The 21,557-nt window shown below is 35.8% G+C and overlaps 1 protein-coding gene across 2 annotated transcripts; it reads left to right on the top strand.

The window, feature by feature from the left end:
• Positions 1-3,005: 3,005 nt before the first annotated feature.
• Positions 3,006-10,503, top strand: LOC133318111 (ethylene-overproduction protein 1-like). Of its 2 annotated transcripts, XM_061520056.1 has the most exons (4): positions 3,006-5,296; positions 6,414-6,705; positions 6,803-7,112; positions 9,729-10,503. In XM_061520056.1, exons 1-4 carry the CDS (start codon positions 3,276-3,278, stop codon positions 9,956-9,958), a joined length of 2,853 nt encoding a protein of 950 aa, XP_061376040.1. In that variant the 5' UTR covers positions 3,006-3,275; the 3' UTR covers positions 9,959-10,503. The 2 variants fall into 2 exon arrangements, with proteins under 2 accessions (XP_061376040.1, XP_061376049.1); XM_061520065.1 differs by lacking the exon at positions 9,729-10,503 and having other exon boundaries at positions 6,834-6,916.
• The last annotated feature ends 11,054 nt before the right edge of the window (positions 10,504-21,557 follow it).

Raw genomic sequence — 21,557 nt, 5'->3', positions numbered from 1 at the left:
GCAGCCCTCACTTTCTTTCTCTTAACCAAAGATGAGCTACGTACTTTCCTCCAAAAATTTTTTTGCTCTCCATACTCTTGTGTCAAGAAGAACTCACTTCTCTCTACTTCCCCACCTCCACATCATTCAGCCATAACCTTCCTCTCCTCACTTTCACCCAACCGACCAGCCCTTCCGTAATCATCATCATCATCAATTCTTCCTCTTAAACACTTAGAGTAGCTTTTTATTTTACACTTGGGGCAGAGTTGAATTTTAAGTCAGGGGAGCTCTTGCATATGGGAGAAGCACTTGGGCTAGAGGAGAAAGAGACATGGATTGGTGAAGACAACTCTAGTGGCGGAACCAGGAATTTACATGAGGAGGGTAGGTGGATGTAGAGAATATTATTTATGCCCCTGAAATTTTTTTTAAAGAACATTTTGAATACATTAAAAAACAAAAAATATTATAGCAAACATATATATTCCGTAAATTCTTTTGGATCATGCTGCCATTCTCCCAAGCTCTCATTTGGTACGTATTCATACATAAATAAGTTTGAGTCCTCTTAACATCAATATTAAATATTAGGGCCACTTAACATCAACATCAATTTAAAATGATCCCCAAACAAAATAACCATATTATTTATGAAAACTTTGTTGTACAGATCAACAGAATAAATATTTTTATACTGATATAAGTTAGAAAGAGCAAATCTTCATGAAATTGTCGCATCTTAAATGGTTAACAAATAACAATCCATATAAATGAAAGTTAACTCAAAATAGGAGCAGGGGTCAACATCTGCAACTAATACAGACAAAGGAAGCAATATGGACATCAAATATTTAATATAATTATAGTTAAAAATTTGGAAACCCTACTTTACCATAAGTCCTAAATATTTTCCATTTTCTGACTATAAGATGAGAAGATAGCTCATATCAACTTATTGTGCAACAAAGATAACTTTTACTTAGGCTTAGGTTCATTTCTTGGCACATTTTCACATATATTATTACCTACTCAATTTATGATATTTACCAAAATGTCATTTTATATATATAAAAAATGTTCTTTAATTTTATTTTATTTTTTGGGGAGAGGGGCACCCCCAGCCCCCCTAAATCCGCCTCTGAACTCTACCAAGTGATCGTGGAGGATGATCGAACCTGGGATCAGAGTCACTATAGGTAAGTTATAAAAACTATCTTATTTTCTCTAAGATAAATTCCTTTTTATGTTGAAACATTGTATGCATGACTTTCAATGGAGTGTGTGTAAAAAGGGAAACATGGAATTAAGGGTGAGAATGAGTTCAGTAGACAACAAGCATCCTTAACATGCAAGCATTGAGCCATGCATGTGTTCTTTATCACTCAAGATTGTATAATTTGACATTGCATGCATGATCCATGGATCTTAAGAAGAGTAATATGATGCATTAGGACTGGTACCATAGGTTTTGACATTGGGTAAGGACCCTGGTAATTGCATGCAGGTAAATCCTACATTTTTGACTCTTCTTGTTGGCTTCGCACGCTGTAGCAAGGAGCTCATCAGTGAGCAGATCAGTGAGAAGACTCTCTCTCTCGTCCCTCGTTGGTGCAACTCGCTACAACGAGTAGCCCCTAATAGTCACTCTTCTCAATCCTCCTCGCTGGTGCAGCTCACTCCAATGAGAAGCCCAGCGAGAATGTCTATGACTTAAATTTTGCTATATGATACTGTCCATGCTCAAGAACAATGTTTAATTTCTTTAGTTGCTTTAATTGCTAATGCTATGATGGATAAATTGTCATTTTAGATAATCATAAACATGTACAGTTTCAAATAGACAAGTACAGTTTCAGTATGAGAATACACACACATGCACACACACACACACACACAATTATGGGCATAATGCCATACAGGTGCCATACAATTACAGTTATGAGGGACGCCTCATTCTGTTTGAGCTCAATACATCTACAAGTCGTAACGAATAGGTAGATACAATCGTTCTATATGGAACACATGCGCTATATGCGGATACATATATAGTAGCTTATCTGGGATCTAAGAGTCCACACAGTAGTTTTAGAAGACTAGTGATTTTCTATGTGTAGCTGTATGCCTGTATATGTGTGCATGTTTCTTACTTCATGAATTATATGACAGTGAAATTAATTATTAAAACAGTCAACCAGAGCACAGTTTGGAATTATAACAGAGTAAGATTAGTAGTTTTATAATTTACTGAGATTTGCATTTCATCCCTGTTAAGGATTTCCTTTTGGGACTTTTGATCAAGGAAAGTCGCCAATCTGCTCGGCTGAAATATTTATTTAATTATTTATTTTAGTGTAAAATGTCATTGGATCGGCGGGAAACTCACCTTGCTCGCACAAATGGGGCGCGGTGGGCCAGTCCATTTTTTGGCGGACTTATGATAGTACAGGACAGGCCGCTGTTTTGTCGCCTATATTAAAAATGACATAAAATTATATCATTTAAAATGATAAATACTTTTTCCTTTATAAATTAGTGTGTAAGAATATTTTCACTTATGAAAATATGTATGATAGAATGTAGCTGTGAGTTTTTTTTTTTTATTTTAGTGTAAATATTTCCACAAGACAGGGTATTAGTATTACAAGATACGTGCATTATATATATATATATTATTTTTTTAAAATACTAATTAATTTTTCAATTAAATTTTAAGTGCAAATACGTAAATAAAAGACCAAATCACCAACATCAAGGGACCGGTACTGATTGTAATTAGTTAGTCGTTAATCTATAATCTTAATTTTTTTTTGAAGAGATTTGATCTCACATAAATTAAGGGGGAAATTCTCTAGCGTCGGCTCTCTCTCTCTCTCTCTCTCTCTAAATCCAAATGATAGAAAGCAGAATTTTTTTCTAAATAAAAACAAAATCTTATAAACGAGTGGGAAAATTCATATTTGGAAGTAAGATATATAGAGAGAAAATTCATATTAGCAAAACTCATCGATCGTAGAGAGAAAAAAGATATATAGAGAGAGCGAACGAGAGTGGCCGTTTCAACGGCCACCTCCATCTCCACCACCACTCCTCCCATTCGATTTTCTCGTTTCCCTTTTCCTCCATTTTCTCGGGAAAACGGGAATCAAAAAAAAAAAAAAAAAGATCCCACCGTTTATTTTATTTTTTAATTTTAAATTGCATTCATCTAATTTTCCCTTGCTCAATTTTGTTCCCTCTCAATCCACCATTAAAACTTTCCAACTTTGGTGGGGAAAAAAAAAAAAACAGCGAAGATGCACCCGAACATCATCAACTCGATTCGTAGTATGAAGATCAAGGACAGCTGTAAGGGCACTCAGGTCTATGCTCTCAATCAATCCGCCGACGGCGGCTGCGGCGGCGGAAGTGTTGGGGAGAAACTGTTCCATCACTTACAACACCACTCCAAAAGCCAAACCGGTCGAAGCAAACCGGTTGGAAACTTGCGAGGTTCCACGTGCGACGCCGTTTTGGAGGCTCTTCTCCCTTGTGGATTTCCCTCGACGAAGCTTCTAGAACCTGTAATCGAATCTTCCCTGAAGCCCGTGGATTTTGTGGAAACCCTCGCCGGCGTTCGTCGGAGAATCGAGAATTGTGAACAACTCCAGAAATCCGACGCGTTTTTGGAGCAATGCGCGGTGTTCCGTGGTCTGCCGGATCCGAGCCTTTTCCGGCGGAGCCTCCGGTTGGCCCAGCGGAACACGGCGAACGTGCACTTCAAGGTTGTGCTGGCTTCGTGGTTGAGGTATGAGAGGAGAGAGGATGAGCTTGTGGGATCATCGTCAATGGATTGTCGTATAAGGAAACTCGAATGCCCTAAGGCTAGTTTGGTCCCTGGGTATGATCCTGAATTGGAGTTTGATCGTTGTTCGTGTTTCCTTAGAGATATTATTGTAGATTATGATAGTGATGAGGAATGTTCAACTTCTAATGAAGATGATGATGGTGGTGGTGGTGGTGCTGTTAGTGATTTGTGTTTTTGCATTGGTGATAGTGAAATTAGGTGTAGGAGATACTCTATGGCCGCACTTTCTAGGCCCTTTGAGACAATGCTGTATGGTGGATTCGTTGAGTGTAGGAGGGAGAAGATAAATTTCTCGCGGAATGGGGTTTCTGTTGAGGTAATGATGGCTGCTGAGGTTTTTAGTAGAAACAAAAGGTTGAACTTGAGTAAGTTTCCTCCCAGTGTTGTTCTGGAGATGCTTTCTTTTGCGAATAAGTTTTGTTGTGATGAGATGAAGTCTGCTTGTGATGCTCATTTGGCCTATCTGGTTAGGGACATGGATGAAGCAGTGTTGCTGATTGAGTATGGACTGGAGGAGACCGCGTATCTGCTGGTGGCGGCTTGTGTACAGGTGTTTCTGAGAGAGCTCCCTGGTTCAATGCAGCGTTCGATTGTTATGAGGTTGTTTTGTAGTCCAGAGGGTAGGGATAGATTGGCTATGGCAGGACATGTGTCCTTTGTGTTGTATTATTTTCTGAGTCAGGTTGCGATGGAGGAAGATGTGAAGTCTAACACGACGATGATGCTCTTGGAAAGATTAGGAGAGTGTGCTGTGGAAGGTTGGCAGAAGCAACTTGCTTATCACCAATTAGGTGTTGTTATGCTCGAGAGAAAGGAGTACAAAGATGCACAGCATTGGTTTGAGGCTGCTGTTGAGGCTGGACATATTTATTCTTCAGTGGGTGTTGCAAGGGCCAAATATAAGCTCGGTCACACATATTCAGCATACAAGATGATGAACTCACTTATATCTGATTATAAACCAGTTGGATGGATGTATCAGGAAAGGTCTTTGTATTGTACTGGGAAGGAGAAAATGGTGGACTTGGTCTCTGCAACTGAATTGGATCCAACTCTTACTTTTCCATACAAATACCGGGCTGTTTCTTTGCTGGAGGATAACAAGTTTGGAGCTGCCATCTCCGAAATCAATAAAGTAATTGGTTTCAAGGTTTCTCCGGACTGCCTTGAATTAAGAGCTTGGTTCTTGATTTCCATGGAGGAATACGAAGGAGCCCTCAGAGATGTCAGGGCAATTTTGACATTGGATCCAAATTATATGATGTTTCATGGGAATATGCGTGGTGATCACTTGGTAGAACTCCTCCGCCCCGTTGCTCAGCGGTGGAGTCAGGCTGATTGCTGGATGCAGTTATATGACAGATGGTCTTCTGTTGATGATATTGGTTCTTTGGCTGTTGTACACAAAATGTTAGAAAATGACCCGAGGAAAAGTATTTTACACTTTCGGCAATCTCTCCTTCTGTTACGGTAAGTGTAAGCCTTACATTAATTCATTTATAGTTTTTTAACCTCATAAATTCCTTCCAGCAAGAATTCTCTCTTAATGGCATTATTTTCTATTCGTTGTTTTACACATCTCTCTGTGAATGGTGAGGATGATTTATATCTAAATATAGCTAGATATGTTTTATTATTCTTTTTCAGTTCAAACTGAACTAAACTGCGAAAATATTTCTGCATGGAACTCATGGCTTTATTTGCTGCTAAATAGATTAGTTTGTTGTGACTTCTGACTTTGAACTATGTTAAAAACAGAGGAAATTGTTGCATGACCATCCATCAAACTAGACAAAGTAACAAAGTACTGGAGAACAGTTTTAGTTGCCACTTGCATGTTTCAGTTGATGCTATCATTTCTTGTGTATGTTGAGTTTTCTCCTCCTGTTCTTTTATCTTCTTTGGAGTTCATATTAGCATCAAGAACGAAGCATTTTATAGGATAAAAATATGCAAAAGAGCAAAAATGAAGTCGATTTGTTTACTGTTTTTGTGAAATGAGAGGTTGGAAAGTAAGCAGGGAGGAATTCTCAATCCAAAAGTCTTAGTATTTCCTATTCCATTTTCATTCTGTTGCTACTAACTAGTTACTAGGTTAGGGGATATCTCCTTTTTCCCAAGACCAAATATCTTTATCTGGATACTAGCCATGGCGAGCTCCTCCAAACATAACTTGCTTCGACATCTCTCATATCAAGAAACTGTCTTATTGAACCATTCTTCCACAACTCGAAGAATGCAACATCTCTCATATTATGAGATGTTTCCTTGCTTTATTTCAAGCTGCTATAAGTTTTGATCCATGCAATGTACTTTTAATTGTTATTTTATCCTTCTATCCTCTGCCTGTGAGATGGATGGAAGCTGATATCTCTTTTACAAGACTGGTCGAATTATGTGAGTGTATACTTTTTTGCTATTTTCTTACTTTTCAATATCCACCACAAATATTGCATGCAACGAACTCTTTCTAATTGTTGCTTGTTATGCACATAGGATATTTAATTAGTGTTTAGGTCCTTCATTATGTTTAATACCTGAGCATGACCTTGTCCATTGTAGGCGTTGATTTTTCTGAATCTTTCAGGTTAAATTCTCAAAAGGCAGCCATGCGTAGTTTGCGTCTAGCTAGAAATCATTCTTCTTCAGCACATGAAAGGCTTGTTTATGAAGGATGGATATTGTATGACACTGGTCATCGTGAAGAAGCATTAGCAAAGGCTGAGGAGTCCATTTCTATTCAAAGGTCATTTGAAGCTTTCTTTCTCAAAGCTTATGCATTAGCTGACTCAAATCTTGATTCAGAGTCTTCAAAATATGTGATCATTCTCTTGGAGGAAGCTCTTAAATGCCCTTCAGATGGTCTTCGGAAGGGACAAGTGAGTTTTATTTTGTTTTGAGATTAAACATGTTAACTTGATTTCGGTGCTGAAATAGTGAATTTATTTTTGTCATTCTTTTACGTTGTAATTGTAGGCACTAAATAATTTAGGGAGTGTATACATAGATTGTGAAAAGCTAGACCTTGCTGCTGACTGCTACAAGCATGCACTCAACATCAAGCATACACGAGCACATCAAGGGTTGGCACGGGTATATCATCTTACAAATCAGCATAAATCTGCATATGATGAGATGACAAAGCTTATAGTCAAGGCCCAGAATAATGCATCAGCTTATGAGAAGCGTTCTGAATATTGTGATCGTGACATGGCAAAGAACGATCTTAGTTTGGCAACACAGTTGGATCCTCTAAGGACTTATCCTTACAGACATAGGGCAGCAGGTAATTTCCATACAGCTAGTTATTTTATTCTTTAGTCTTGTCCTTATTTCTTTTGGGGTGTGGGGTGGGATAGGAGGGAGAATTGTTCTGATTGTATGCTATTTTTGTGTTTCAAATGTTTGTTGTGGCTGATGCTGATCCTGTTCAGTTATGCTATGATGGTTGTAATATTTCATTATGTGTTTTAACCAGCACTCTTCCTTTATGGCTATGCTGGGTTCTAGAACCACATGGTCAATTGAAGAAATAATATGACTGCGAGAATCTAATTTTGAGGAAACATTATACTTGGATATGTTTAATGATTAGGACATCCTTATCTGGGGTTCTCTTCCCCTCCAGAATTCATAACTTTCAACACAAACTTAGTTCCTTCATGTGGTTCCTTCTTTGTCTCTACATTATGACTTCTTTCTTGCCAACTATTGGGGAGTAAAATCCAACTTAAATAGTTGATCAGCCAATAAGTTACTTGCACCCTTCTGCCCAAATTGTTTGTTTGGTCTGTGTTATATAGCATGGACACTTACATTGTGATGGAACTAGAAAATTACATTGAAGTAAAATAATGGAGACAAATTCCTTACAAACACTAATTGTAGAAAAATAAACCAGAAGACCCTAGCTCACCCTTAAAACCAACGCACCTAGGTTCCAAGAGATCCCTAGTTCCCCCGAATATTCACTTAATTCATGCCTACCTCACTCCACCTATTCCCCCTCCTTTAGGAATATTCTAGAAGAATTCCATAACTAACTACTAACCCACTCACCACTTTCAGGGCCATCAATACTTCCCGTCCAAAACTCATCTTGTCCTCAAGGTAAAGAGAGAGGATAGGTAACATGAGAAAACTTTTACCTGGGTCCCATTGTTTGAAGCATCTTGACCACATAGGCAGAACCTTATCCCTGAACTTTAACAAATGGTTGGAAGTGATACCCACAATGTTGAGGACGCTTTCATCTCGTATTATTTCACTGTCAACAATTTCCCCCTGCATTTTCAGAGACTTGCTAGACGTCAATCCTACAAAGCTTTGGACGCTGAGTTATAATTTCCCCCACTCTCTGTCTCCTCGGTTCACCGTTTGCAACTCCGCTTCCTCCGACATCGCCTTAACTACTCCCAAAAACATTACGTTCAGGTTGGGCTGTTGATATACATAGTCATGTCAGTAGGGAGCGTCACACTTGTTGTCATTTGTCATCCATCTCTTTCAATGTTACTTGCCGGAAACCAGACCTTCTCTGGTTGCTGCTTGTCGTGCCGTTCCCTCCCTCTGCTGTCGACGTGTCTGGTGTTGCATGTTGTCCTTCTTTACGTGGCACTCTTTTCTGGTTGTTAGGGTTCGCACCTCCCCCACTTGCGAATGAGGACCGAGTTGGTACACTTGTTTAGGTACTATCATGTTGGGCTGTCTGGTTGTTGTCATGTTGGGCTAAGAAATTTTTTGGAACCTTGGTGCGTTGGTTCTAAGGGTGAGCTATTTTGGTTTATTTTTCTGCAATTGGTGTTTGTAAGGAGCTTGTCTCCATTATTTTACTTTAATATGATTTTCTGGCTCTATCAATTTGGTATCAGAGCATCTTCGATCCGGAGGTGCTTCTGGTCCATATTTGTCAAGAAATGAAAACCATGGAAGGACTTAGCGATTCTGAGCTCAAGGAAATGTTTTTAAAAACGGTGAAGGCTTTCGATGAAGCAATAGAGAGGATGGAAACACAAAGTTTGAAATCAAGAACAGTTTCAAACAAAAAAAAGAAATTGAAGAAAAAGAAAGAAAAAGAAGATGAAGCAGTACCTGAAAAAGAAGAAAGGAAAAATAATGAAGATGCAAAGGATGCAAAAGAAGAGCTAGGGTCTTTTGGTTTATTTTTTCTGCCTAAATTTACATATGTGCAAAATTTCTCCTCCAATGAAAGTGGTGACTGCTACTGGAGAGAAGTGTTATACATATATCAGCTATCTTCATTTACTTGTTTATGTACCTTAACTCCACTTGTTTAAGTTGGCAGCATATGTGATTAAGTTTCCTCTTATTTAATTGTAATATTGCATCAACGTGAACTTCCATCCACTCTCCCTACGTAAGCTTCTATTAGTAATTAATTAAATTCCTTGACACATCATACTGGGTAAAAGATTATGGGAAATAACATGTGGATCTTGCACACTTATCAGAGCATAAAATGAGCTTTAGGCATTGCTTTAAATGTTGAAGGAATATCATAGCACTTCAGATAGTTTACGTTTATAACATGCCTGTCAAATTACACATATCTGGAGGGTGCCATGCTGATTTTGGGCTAGTTAATCTTGTCACCAGCAATCATTGATGATGTGACAGAGAAAACAAATCTTTTGAGTGTAAGACTATTCTTGTTTGATGACCTAATTTATTAGAGCCTCGTTCGTTTTGTATGGTTTTGTTGTTTTGATATTTGGCCTTAGTTCATGCAGAAGTACTTTGTTTGCTATAACTATAAGCACCTTGACAGAGTAATGTGATAATGATTTAATCTTCAACCCTTGAAACCCGTTTGTTAAATGTGTCTTAGATTCTTAGTGTGCACAAAACTTGTTAAGTCTGACATGAATCCTCTTTCTACCAGTTTTGATGGATGATCATAAGGAAGCTGAAGCAATAGCAGAGCTTTCAAGGGCCATCAATTTTAAGCCAGATCTGCAACTGTTACATCTTCGGGCAGCATTTCATGATTCAATGGGTGATTATGTTTCTACTGTCCGAGACTGTGAAGCGGCCCTTTGTCTTGATCCTAGCCATGCTGAGACATTAGAGCTTTGTAATAAAGCACGGGAGCAAATTAATGACCGAAAGTGAGTGAATCAGAAATCAATAATCATGTTTTCTGTGTTCCTTATGGGACAAGCCTATTCTTGCCAACCAGTACTTTTTACACCTTGCAACCCAGTAATCATGAGTGCTATTTATCTATTGGGTTTTGTCTCTACAAACAGTTAGAAATATCATCTGGATTGAACCTGAAGGTGAAGTAGACGAGCAGGATAGCTTGTAAATATACGTAATGAATTATGGTTTTGTCAGCAGAGGGTTCAAGTAGTGCAGATGCTGCTGCTATTCTCCAATATGCCATGACGGCAAAAATGGTGATAACTGATAAGTTACCACAGTTTTCAACTAAACCTGTACATGAAAGTTTGTTATGCGACAGATTTTGATACTTGCAACTATTTTTGGCTGAGCAATCGCCGATTCACATTCTGTTGCAACTTGCAACTTTTTTCACTCTTATCCTTTGTGTAAACACAATTTTTCCTTGTAACTCTTTTTAACTCTGTATTTGTTATGATTTCTCTTTTGTATATGGAAGTTTAGATTAGGGGAAGATATACCCCATTACGAGGTCCGGAAAGATCATAAATTTCAATGAAAATTTACGGTGGGATTATATATTGCATACCCAGCTATGAAAGTTTTCCTTTGCACAGTTCGTCTATATATTTTTTTTGTTTGCTCTTTGGTTCTTCCCTCCCCTCGTTGTATGACTTTACGGTGGATTAGTTACCTTGTCTTAGGTTTTACATTACCTTGTCTTTCGCTAATTGAAAAGTTTAAAGACAACCATGTAAATTCTGCTGTTACTGTATATTTGACATAAATTCTTCTTCATCTTTTATATATATATATATATCTCTGCTTTCTTGCTCCTCTTCCCACGTAGAAGAGGCTTTCCAACCCACCTGTGAATTGTGACCAGCAAGATTTCGGCCGAAATATCTATATTTTCAACTGCTATTATTTATTTCGCTCAACTAGATGTCATGTCCTCTCTAGTCACAACTTTGACGAACTTTTTGTCAAGTAATTAATTATCTCACATACTCGCTCCAGTTATAGATGTTCCCATAATATGGAAGAAGAAGAAAATCTGGAAACTATGGATTTTAAACGCCCTAGAAAGTAAAACTTAAATGCACCTCTTTTATCAACAAGGCGTCTTGGTTATTCAGGAGTTGCAAATACATCTTGTTCATCAAATTCACTAGTTACCGTACATAATACGAGTGTTTCATACAAGATGAATTTGTTCATCCACTAAAAGAAGCACTTGAAGCAGATGGCGATACATCAGTGGTTCTTGCATTTGATCAAGATGATGGTAACGACAAGGATATGTGTTTTCATCTAAAAAATTTGGTTGGGTTTGATGTTTTAACTCTCAATTAATATATATATGGGCTCCATATACTTTTATGTGTGTGTAGAAGATAAATTTATCTATTTATCTCTTACAATATGAGAAATATTAAACCTTATATCCTTTTATATGTGTGTATAAAAGGTTTAATGTTTCTCATATTGTAAGAGATAAATTTTATATTCTACTCGCACATAAAAGTGGGTGAGACTTATATTTTTTTTTCTCATATCTTCACATGGTGCCAGATAGGCCCACACACTTTTATGTATATGCAAGATAATTTTATTTTATACAACATGAGAGACATAAAAGTATATATATATATATATATATATATATATATATATATATATATATATATATATATATATATAAGAGCGATATATTCTTACATCGATGTAAGAATAAGAAATCTTACACTAATTTTATGTAAATAAATAATATTCATTAAACTGCCCAATGATCATCCATGAAAAGGTGATGAAAAAAATTCTTCATCATGAAGTACTATATCTTAGTGACATTAGAGCATTTTTGTATATTACAGATAGCATTAGACCTAACATAGCATGCAGTTAATTTAATAACAAGGTTTAGTTTTACACCATTTGAAAAGACATTGGAATGTTGTTAAGCATATTCTTTGTAAAAAGATATACGTTTAATGGAGGGTAGAATGCTAATGTTGGATTTCTTTTATCATCTTAAAGTTTGGTCATGATGGGCTAGAATAGTGGGCCTAGGTCTAACCATTAGGAATAAGTCAGAGGAGAGAGAAATTATCTAACAAATTGATGAGAATAGTGGCATAGGGTGTCGAAATGTGGAAAATTTGTTGTAAACAATGCGAAAGGGAATCAATCGGGAGGAGAGGTCCTCTAAGTAGTATTTTCTTACATTTTTGCAAGGCTGCTTGCAACCATTAGAGTCTTGTGGAATCTATAATTAGTGACCGGAAGGAGCTTGTCTTCATATTTCGTTAATTCAATTTTATTTGTATTTATTAGGTTTCATCAATTTGATATCAGAGCATTTTCGATCTGGAGGTGTTTTTGATCCAGATCTTTGAGGGAGTGAAAACCATGGGAGGTCTTGGAGCTTTGGAGAAAGTCAACATGTTACAGATCATAACAATGGTGCAAAAAATGTTGGAAATTATAACATCCCCGTCTCGACCCGGTTCAATTAACACACATATGATATTAAATATGATCAGCGAAAAACTTAACTTACACAAATACGATTTAACTTTTTCTTTTTCTTTTATCCAATTCACATGATATATAGCAATAATTTATTTTTTTTATATGACAAAGACGAAAATCGGACAGCATAACGACTGTAAACCGAACAAATGGGGATTTAGAAATCCTACGTTCAAGGTTCCCTGATAAACAATTCAAATAATCCATAATTTCAGAATCTCAGATATCCATCAAGGATCAAATACTCATCCATGGGCTCGCGCATAAATTGGCTGTGCCACTAAGTCTAACAGCATGCATAACCAACACATACACATAACTGAATACTACATAATCATATGAACATGCCTGAATACACAATTGTACATGCATCAAAGCAGAAAACATGTACAAAATATATACAAAGTAACGGATCAGACATCATGAGACTCAAAACAATAGGAATACGAAAGCAATATAATAATCCTCTAAAAAATAATAGCATACTACTACCCAAGATCCGATCCATAACAACACCTCTATCTATGGGTCGTATCCTTACCCCGTGAGGGCTCACCGGCAATCCGTATACCTAAAATGATGTCCCCAAACGCGGTGAGATAACAAATCTCAATAAGCTCCAAGTTTATAGAGAAATCTCCATACCCTGGACCCACTCCTGCATGAAAGTCAGATACAAAATATACACGGCATCATATACTCAAATATCATAACTAAAATGAGCATATACACATATCTTATCAGAGATGTACACAGTCATTTCCAAGGGAGGACCCCAAGCGAAAAGAAATGCACATAACAAATATCATAACTAAACTGAGCATATACACATATCTTATCAGAGATGTACACAGTCATTCCCGAGGGAGGACCCCAAGCAAAAATCAACGCACGTAAAAAATATCATAACTAAACTGAGCATATACACATATCTTATCAGAGATGTACGCAGTCATTTCCAAGGAAGGACCCCAAGCGAAAATTAGTGCATATAAATCCATTTACGAAAATCATCACAGTAATCACATCAGACCAAAACTTATCATATCAAAGATGTACGCAGTCATTCCCAAGGGAGGATCCCAAGCGAAAATCAACGTACGTGTTTCCAAGAGAGGACCCCAAGCGAAAATTAGTGTATATAGATCCATTAGCCAAGAATCATTACATAACAGAGGTGTACACAGTCAATCCCAAGGGAGGACCCCAAGCAGAACTCAATACAACATATGATATTGAAACATATCAAAGTAAATACATCAAAACAAAACATATCATATCATCACATAGCTCTATATGAATGCATTTATACCAAGTATCAGAAGACAACATACAATACCAACCATAGTCCATTAGCCATGGTGGAGCACATAGATAAGAGAGAATTCATTAAACATAAAGCTTACCTCTTGGAGCTTTAATGATAGTCTTACTTGTCACCCAAGTCCCCTATCTTCCTCCAAAAGAATCCAAATTTTTGAAATCCCTAGGCACACCTAGAGAAAGAATTCAAAACAAAACTCAATAAAATGATATAATGCCATGTAATTCTACAAGACATACACTTTATTGATTACTTTCTTTTCCTTATCAATTCTTATGCCAATATTATGCCATTCTCATAAGTCATAATCGATTTTCTTTTAACTTAACCATATTAGACCATGGGTGGGTGGTTCTTTGTTCAACAAATTTCCACATAATTCCACGTATTCACCTAGTCTTAGGATAGTCCCAAAAGGCTTTCAGAATACTCATTATTGCTCTTAGCACCTTAAAGCCTATTTTCCCCAATTTAAGGTAGAGTGCCCATTACAAAGGAGCTATAAGATTTCTCTTTGTCTAGTGCCTAAACCCTAGCTTAGCCACCTATACAAATTATTTTACGCATAAAAGTATTCTCACTTTGCGAAACAGTATGTTCGAACGTATACCTCATTTGAAAATGGCCAAAACTCATTTTAAGGCCATACAAAGGAGCTACCTTTTTTTCTTTTTTATTTCACCAAAGTGAAGGTCCATACACTTAGAATATTATTCTACGCATAAAAGTATGCTCACTTTGCAAAATAGTAACTCCTAGCACACACCTCTTTTAAAAATGGCCATAATCACATATAAGGCCTAAAGAAAGAAGTTACTCAATTTTTTTTATCTAACCCAACCAAAAGTTTAAACATCTAATCATATAGTCCTTAGTCCATGTAAGTGCTCATTAGCACAAACAATCACTCTAAAAATATTCTTCCTTTGTAAATGGCTAAGAGGCACATAAAGGAAATCATGCTAATTTCATGATTCTAATGCTTTAGTCCATCAAATTCAAGCTTATCATATAACCATAATCATTATTAGGTAATAAAACCCCTTTTACACATTAATTCATCCATTTATGCCTCAAAACATAAGACACCACTACGCATCATTCAATTAATTCACTCAATTCATGACAACTTACATATACTCCCATTAATTTTTTTGAGCATTAAACCCTAATTTTTCACACCATGGCTGAACCTGGTGGGAGGGATTCAAGAGAATTTTTCAAATTTTAAACACATATACATGTTCATATCACATTACCACTTCATATACCACACTAATCCATCAACAATTTCAAATTTTAAACTCAAAACTTCCCCTCCAACACATGTTCATAATTACAAAACTTGAACCATGAAATATTTATCATTTTTATAATTCGTCCTTAAATATGTCTTTAATAAGGATGAAAAATAATCCATCCTTAATAGTGACGTAAAACATCTGTCCCCATTAGGGATGGAAAATAATCCACCCCTAAAAGTATGTGAGGTTCATAATTTCCTTTTCACTCTTTCCTTTTCACATGAATTCACATGGGCTGCACATACTTTTATGTACATATAATTTTATCGACTATATATAGGGTAGCAGGTTGAAAAGAAGCTTCCATGACCGACAAATATGGTTTTTCAACATCTTCAGTTAACATAATTTAAAAATATATAGCAGCTTCAACAGAGTCCTCTTCCTTTTGTCATGCAAATATCTTAAGATTTTATAATATGATCTTCACGTAAACATGTTGATTCATATTTTGGCTGTTTGCTATCTCGTATACGTGCTTATCTTTTAGAATCTGAAATAAACTGAATGCTATAGACAAATTTCTCACAATTAATTAATCTCTTTATGGTTAAAAAGGTGAGTGCGTAGCAGTATATTGGCACTTTGAAAATATTTGTATTAATAGTGATGCTGCATTAAAACTCGTACTTATTTGATGAGAGGTTATACTCATCACTTATTTTTTACTATCTTTTACGATTAATTTTATTATCATTCTATTAAAATTAAATTAACGATTATAAAATAATATTAAATGAGAACCGTTAATTTAATTTTGATTCAAAGAAAATAAAATAAAATGTAAGAATTAATAGGTAAATATAACCTATTGCTAATTTAATTATTATATTTGCTGAACAAAATATATAGGACAAAAGAAAAAGTACCAAAGATTGTAGCTTAACGCAACTTCATTATATTGAATGCAAGAGTAGTTTTTTGCTTCTAGCTTTTCCTATTGAATATTTGTCTTCACTCTTTGAATCCAGGAAGTTAAGAAGGAAGCCATCGTGCCCTTAAACTCCCTACGTCTTCATTCTTAATATCTGGACGTTGACTTTGCTTTTACGACAGTTTTACCGATTAATTATTTATAAATCTTTTCAAAATTTACTTACATAACACTTAATTTTAAGGAAAACTTGAGGCTAGGCTTATACAAAACAAATTATTATTCTCAGTTTGAGATACTAGACTGAAAGTATGTAGTACATGCTTATCTACATGTGATAAGAAAATGATCGTGACTATTTGATTAGAGACTTTGATATCATATCAAAAATCAATTTAATCGAAAATGTAAGTGAATATCATATAAAAAATCATGCTAATAAAGCATATCAGACTTAAATTTTTCTCCGTACATTTGACCAAAATCAGATCTATGTACATTCATAATTGCACTGCATTTTAAATGGGCAGACAAAAAGACAAATTTGCCCATGTCTTTTTTGTATTGGTCCGCGGGAAAGTTTGGTTTCTTCATTTCACAGTTTCCATTCAGTTGTCCTCTAATTTCTCTAGAGTTCTTTGTTCTTTTGTACACTTGCTTTCCTTCGGGTTTTCTGCGGTTTCTCTTGCAATTTCTTACTTTGCGTGACCACTGACCAAGTGGTAAATAGGAGAAGAAAAAAGGAAAAGGAATGTAAAACGACTCATTCTTTGATTTGTTTAAATGATTTTTAATAGAATATCTCCAAAAAAAGGAAAAAAGTTTTTTAATAGGGGAAAGGAAAAGGACTTGAAAATTGACTCGTACTTTTGTTTCGAAGATTTTTAACGAGGGGAAAAGAAGGAAAAAGATAAGAAAGTTCTCATTCCTTTCCCCTTAATTAAATTTAAATTAGGATAAGTGGAGAGGAACATGTTTGCTTTAAATTAAATCAGGGAGAATGAATTTTTTTTGTTTTTGCTTCTCCTTCCTTTATTACGTAAGGCATCTAAATGAGTGCGAATCTTTAAGGTTGCTTCTTGTGATCGAAGATCACGAGTTCGAATTTAAAAAATATATTCTCTTTACAAAAATGTAATAGTAAGACTGCGTACAATCAAACATTATCTATATACTTGCAAATTAAGTGGCCTTTACACTAAGATTTGCCTTTGCCCTTACTTTTTATTTACCTTTCCTTTCCCTTCATTTTCTACTCATTTAAAATATCCTAACGTTAACATTGCATTTTAGGTTGATACAAAACTACAAAATATTGCCGTAAGGATTATAATAAGCCCAAAGGGTTGGATAGCACTTGGGGTGGAATCCACTAGAAAGAAGGAAAATAATTCATCATTGCACTCAGAGTTTTTAAAAATAAGAAGCCATGCATGATAAAACTTGGTCAGCAGGGATAATTCTTAATTCTTCAAAGAACGTCTTAGAGGAGTTTAAAATGGCTCAATGACAGACAAATCAGCCATCATATTTAAACAAAATTTTGAATTTTAACATTTCTCGTAAATTTTAGGATATTTCAACTTCTCAAAATTTGTATAATAACAAGAAATGCTGTATATAATACAATTATTAGTATGGCTTAATTGTCTTTGGTTATTTTACATATAATATATAAAAAGATTGAGGGAAAAAAATACATATTTAAAGAAAGAAAAAGGAAACAAATACAAAGACATTAATTAACACAAAATTTACGAGCAAGTTATTGATTCTTTGGCGATCTTAAAAAATGCTTCCATCACCATATCTTTATAATAACCCTTCTCATGTTGGATCCATACAGTTGTAAGCATTAACATTTATTTTAAAGAAATACACTAAAGAAGTCCTCTTTAATTCATGCAAATTAATATCTTAAGGTGGTTTGTAATCTTCAAAGTAGACTAGTCGCATTGATGTTTTGGCTTTTTTTGTGTCTTTGCCTATATATAAAACATACTTTCAATAGGGTTACAAAATAGTACAAAAGAAAAAGTTCCAAAGACAGCCGTTTAACGCAACATTATTTATTATAATGAAATAATCTAATCTTGAATTCAAGAGCTTCTGCGCCAGAATGTTGGTCTTGGCTGTTAGAAATTAGAAAATGAAAATATTGTTATGATTCTGAGGTATGCATGCCAGATCAGAGTTCTACAAAATAAAAATTTAGAATTAACTATGTTTTATTTGTAAAACCCTATATTACTTTACAACATTCCGGGAGAGTTCAGTTTCAAACTTTCAAAGGGTTTTTGACTGTATATTCAGAATAATTTGTAGATTAGATTCCATTTAGTGGAGGCCATTAATGCAACAAAATCCACAATCTCTGATCCGATGAAGCAACTTGCTTATGAAAAATCTAGCCAATTAGAATGTGTGAAGGGTGAGTGAACTAGATTAATTTGTAGTTTTTTTATTGCTATAAAAACCCTAATTGCCTCTTTATTGAGACGAGTCGGTCCATCCCGTATACTCGTAAGTTTTAATTCTTTGAATTAGTTAGGAGATTAATTTCCACTACTAGAAAATTCACAATCAGCAAGGAAAAAATTCCTTTGCAAAACAGCCAAATTCCCTTGCAAAAACTGTTTGCAACGGAAATTGCGAGGGAACACCGTCCCTCGCTAAAACCCTCGTCGCAAATAGATTTGCAAGGAAAATTTGTCACATGACAATTCCCTCGCAAATTGCTACGGAAAAATTCCCTTGCAAAAAAGTAAATTTCCCTCGCAAACAACAGACCTATCTACAGTGTCTTCCTGTCGCAGATTGCGACGGAAATGTCGAGTATAATTTTTCTCGCAAATTTCCGTAGCAGAAATTGCAAGGGGTGTATTAAATTTCCGTTGCAAAATTTGCAAGGGAACATTTTAATTTTCCTCGCAAAATGCTACGAATTTTGCAAGGAAATTTTGAAAATTTTCGCCACAAATTCTGGAATTAAAATAAAAAAATAAAAAAAAATGTATTAAACTTTTGTTAATTTTCCTGTAAACAACAAGGATTCCAAATGAACATAAATACATAAATTGAGCAATAGAAATCCAAAAAAATACTGGATAAACAATCAAATTAAATAGTATATCAACAAAAGTGAACAACAAGAACTATCAAATCTACAACTAAAATGTCTTTAAAGTTCTAAACAAAATAAATAATACAAAAAATATATGATATATCTCTGAAGTCCTAAAAGAAGTAAAACATACAAACAACAACTAGTATGCCTCTAAAATCCTAGCAAAGTCGTCATCATCATCATCAGGGTCATCATCCGGCGCCGGTCCCTTCAACTTGTTGCAGTTGGCTTCCTTGTCCTGCATTAAAGTCGAAGTTGTTCCTGCATTTGTTTCATAATGTCAGCTTGCTGCTTCACAAAGTCTGCTTGCTGAGTTAGCTGCTCTGTCGTAGCATGCAATTGCTCCTTCGTAGCATGCAATTGCTCCTGCATCTGGGAGTGGGACACCCTCATCCTTTTAAGTTCATCTACAAATACATTATTATAAAACAGTAAGTTAAATGTTTAAAATAAAATATTAATAGAATAGAGATTGAAAATTTAAAAGAATTAACTATGCATTGAGTTTACCTGCAGAAACACTATCAACCTGGGTAGAGGGCCGCTTGCGACCGAACTGCAACGGATTCTGCGACGGCGATGTAGTAACAGAAATCTTGCCTATTTTCCCTTGCAATTGACTTTCCCTTGCAAATTCCGTCGCAGTTTGCCAGGGAATTTTTCCCTCGCAATTTTCCTTCGCTATTCGTGACTTTTCTAATAGTGTTCGAGTTAGGGCTAAGTTACAATTAGAATTTTTTGCCTCTCCCAAAAAAGTATATACGGTGGAAATTGAAGTTATATTTTCTTCCAGCTACTTAATTCGCGTTGCTAATTCATGTAACATCCCGTTACCGGACCGATGTGTTATCATCAAATATGGATTAGTTAAGACTACGGATAAACTTTTCACAAAACATTTTCATTTACTTTTTAAAACAATAATACCGTAATTATAAACGTGTAACATTCTCTAATCTGAGACCACTTCGCTTAACAATTTACTTTAACCTTCTTATCATGATAAACTAGACATCCTAGGCTTTCCGGAAAGATATTACAATATCCATTTGGATAAGTATAGCCGGAGTTATTAAACTCGCAACGTAGCTGACAAAATCAAATTCATGTAACATCCCGAGCGCTGACGAGGGAGGGGAGTGATCGCCGGTGCAAAGAGGCACGGACAAGTAGCGACTCCTGACAGTCTTCCAGCGGGGGGTTACATGCATGAATGAATCGAATCGACACCAGAAAGAGAGATTTCAAAGACTGTGTAGGTACGAGACTGCACAGTTTGAGATAGCTTATAAGAATTGATTGGTACTACCTATATTAACAAGATGCATCTGCTTTTCGGTAGCCCGGAATAGAATAACTCCACAGTTAAGCGTGCTTGACTTGGAGCAATTCTGGGATAAGTGACCTCCTGAGAAGTTTTCTCAGGAAGTGTGCGAGTGAGGAAAAAGCACACTGAAAAGTCTCGTGTTAGTATGTGGAGATAGTCATTGATTCTTGAAGTTGTCGGGCGTTGCAAGTGGTATCAGAGCAGGGCCTCTCTTCCAGTACGGTGTGGTTCGAAGACGAACCAGGCGGAAGCTGGTGGGCATGTAACATCCCGAGCGGTGATGAGGGCGGAGAGTGATTGCTGGTGCAAAGAGGCACGGACAAGGAGCTGCTCCTGACAGGCTTCTAGCGGGGGGTTACATGCATGAATGAATCAAATCGACACCAGAAAGAGAGGGATTCCAAAGACTGTGCAGGTACGAGACTGCACAGTTTGAGATAGCTTATAAGAATTGATTGGTATTACCTATACTAACAAGATGCATCTGCTTTTCGGTAGCTCGGAACGGAAGAACTCCACAGTTAAGCGTGCTTGACTTGGAACAATTTTGGAATGGGTGACCTCCTGAGAAGTTTTTTCAAGAGGTGTACGAGTGAGGAGGGCGTTACAAACGTAAAATTCAACTATACCCATTAAGTATTAGGGTTTTATTAGTCTCATTTAACATAAGATAATTATCTTATGTTGTAGAGAGAAAATAGATGGGTCTCACCATTACAAGAAAAAAAAAAAAAGGTAGAGTACGAAAATCGAAGTGAGAGAACATGATAGAAGATATCTTATATAAAAGGAGAGTAATATTTTCTTAAATATTAATATGTAGTTTTAGATTCTAACATTTGATGCATCAAAGTACTCATGGTCAAATTTATCCACCGCAAGACTTCCGTTTCAATTCAAATATTTGACCTATTTATGTTTTTCTGTGTGATAAATTCTTGCAAATCGGAATAGAGCTTTATGCATGGGATTCGAAAGCAGTATTCAATATTCAAACACATGCTAGCTTATATTAGATAGTGGATATACTGCTTTTCCATTTGAAAGAATCATTAAGTCAATATATACAAAAAAAAAAAAAAAAAAAAAACATTAA

The sequence above is a fragment of the Gastrolobium bilobum genome, unplaced genomic scaffold (assembly GCF_033153095.1).
Source record: "Gastrolobium bilobum isolate Gb01-03AN ecotype WA unplaced genomic scaffold, APGP_CSIRO_Gbil_v1 utg7996, whole genome shotgun sequence".
Lineage (NCBI taxonomy): Eukaryota > Viridiplantae > Streptophyta > Magnoliopsida > Fabales > Fabaceae > Gastrolobium > Gastrolobium bilobum.
This window is presented reverse-complemented; position numbering and strand designations above follow the sequence as displayed.